This window comes from Thermobia domestica, chromosome 16, assembly GCF_964235325.1.
Source record: "Thermobia domestica chromosome 16, izTheDome1.hap1.1, whole genome shotgun sequence".
Taxonomy (NCBI): Eukaryota; Metazoa; Arthropoda; class Insecta; order Zygentoma; family Lepismatidae; genus Thermobia; species Thermobia domestica.
The window spans coordinates 27576907-27579415 of record NC_137469.1 but is presented as its reverse complement, the minus strand read 5'-3'; the positions used below and the strand labels follow the sequence as shown (position 1 = coordinate 27579415).

At 35.9% G+C, this 2509-nt stretch overlaps 1 protein-coding gene across 1 annotated transcript; it reads right to left on the bottom strand.

Annotated features, from left to right (window-relative positions):
• Positions 1-1215: 1215 nt before the first annotated feature.
• Positions 1216-2217, bottom strand: LOC145672436 (E3 SUMO-protein ligase ZBED1-like). The gene has a single exon (XM_081741592.1). The coding sequence runs from the start codon at positions 2215-2217 to the stop codon at positions 1216-1218; it is 1002 nt and encodes a 333-aa protein (XP_081597718.1).
• Between the last annotated feature and the right edge of the window lie 292 nt (positions 2218-2509).

Sequence of the window (2509 nt, the reverse complement as noted above, 5' to 3'; positions counted from 1 at the left end):
AGGTTTGAGCGCTAGTCATCACAGTGTAACAGGAGAAGCAAATTAATGATATGGATTTAGAATAGCAAGAATTATTACCATCTCCATTTCTGAAACCGGAAGGAGTTGAAATCAAATATTACTTCCAGTTTTAATATAGTTTTCTTTGAAGAGAAAGTGGAAATCAGAGGCGGGAAGCGATTTTTTAAAAAATAAGGAATCAGTATACATACGGTGAACATATTAAATTTCAACTTCAGCCAACTATTGAAACCAGAAGTAGCAACAAATAATAGAACTTAAAGTTACAGAGTAAATTTCAACATGGTAATAGTTGTAACGGACATCTAGAAACCATTTTTAATAAGAATTCTTAATCAGATGAACCTGTTACATGATCTCTTTATCGTAGCCAAAAATTATTGACTTGTTTTAATATTTAGTTTGAATACTTTGGAAGTCTACCTTAGTTTCACAACCGTTTGCTTTCATGTTACTTTCGTTCAACATTTGATAAAATACTCAAAGGAATACTCCAGTTTCTTTGGGAGTCATCCTTGCACCCTCATTCCACTACATCTGATTGTACAGTGATGGAATCTACGACTAAAAATAATGGACATTTCCTTTTGCACAATTTCGATCCGACATTTTGTTTTCGAGTATGGCTGCTGTGTATTTTCTCAAAAATTTGCGGGTGGTCATAGGTCATAGACATTTCTACACCCAGGTTGGTTTATACTTTTTGTTTTATCTCGGTACCAGGAATCACCTCCTGACGTTTCGTATATTAATAAAGTTATTTGATATATATATATATATATATATATATATATATATATATATATATATATATATATATATATATACGTATTCATCTTTCTATGGGCGCCCTTTTGGTAGACTTGTCCACCGCCCTCCTTGGAATCCCAGCACGGGCCTGCCATTAACGACAGCTTCAGCTCTGTAGCCACTTTAGTAAGGGTGACTCCCAAGACATTGTTGGGTAGTGTTCCGCCGACAAATTTTCGGTCATTGGCAGAGCAGGCTTGTGCACAGGTATTACCTCTTCAATAATGATCCACTCCTCAGCATCCAAATTCATCTCCTTGGCTTCAGTCAAGGAAGCAAGACCAACAGTCAATGGTAACTTAAGTTTAAGTAACCTCTCCAACATCATAAGTGAGCTGTTCCATCGCGTGGCTACATCTTGCACTACACTCAAAACTGGTAAATTCATTTGTTCTTGAATTTCTTTAAGTTTATATGCTGCATTGTTACTAATTTCTTGCATTTAACTAAAATTACTGAAAACTCTTCATTACTGTTTATTGCAACTTGGACACAGAGATTGAGAGTGTGCGCTACACAGAGATGATTGTGTTTATTCAAATCCTTGATGGGTTTTCGCATGTTTTCGGCGTTATCTGAAACCACCGTTACAACTTTATTAGTTACTTTAAACTGTTCGAGAACATTTAAAATTGCCCCTGATATGTTTTCCTCGGTGTGAGACTTTTTTATTTCCTCTGTTGCCAATACAACTGAATAAGTCTTAAATTCATGAATAAAATGACCTGTAACTGTGATAAACGATTTGTTACTATCTGATGACCATAAGTCCGTTGTAATTGACAAGTGATCAATGTTTTCGAGCATACTCAAGAGCTTTTGTTTTATGCTGTAGTAGTATTCCGGAATTAACGTTTCTGTCAGAGTTTTTCTTGAGGGCAACGTATACTCTGGCCTGAGAGATTTTGAATACAGTCTGAAACCTTCGTCCTCAACAATAGATACAGGCTGATTGTCTAGAGCTATCATATCAATTAAATTTTGATCAAAGGTTTTCATCTGCTGCTCAGATATTGTGTTTTTGCTAATAGATGTCAGGCACAATTGCTTGATTCTTTCTTTAGGGGGAAGTAAAGTTGAGTCAGAAGAGTTACCTTGTGGTGATGGTGTCGTCAACGCACAAGGAGTTAAAGTTGAAGAGCTTGATACTGCTGTAGCTGTAGCAGGGTCGGATGAAGACGTTTCAGCATCGATGACACGATCGTCTTGTAAAGCCTTTAGTTCAATATCGTCCCTCCTTTTGATGTGGTCATGTAGGTTTGTAGTATTTTTAAAAAACTTTAAAGTTACACTACACCTTTTGCACTTCACCTTCTCATTTTCTATTTTCTCAAAAAAAAAAAAAAAATCCCACACTATAGATTTCTTCTTACGCGGACGCACCATTTTTAGGCAAAAACTTAATGCTTATAACTCAGAACACTATAATCACTACACTCAGGCAGAACACTCATGTCTATAACTGAGATCAATAGCACTGTCGTATGATCGGAGTACCTGATTTTGTAATGGACTATGTTCATAGGGCCAAGCTCAATCCACAGATACACGACGGGACGTTCTGTTTGGTATAACATATATTTAACACTAAGCAAACCTACAATTTAACTATTTACATTATAAGCGTTGTTGAATTATTATGATATTTGTGTGACGGCTTGAAATAGTTCAATAACAC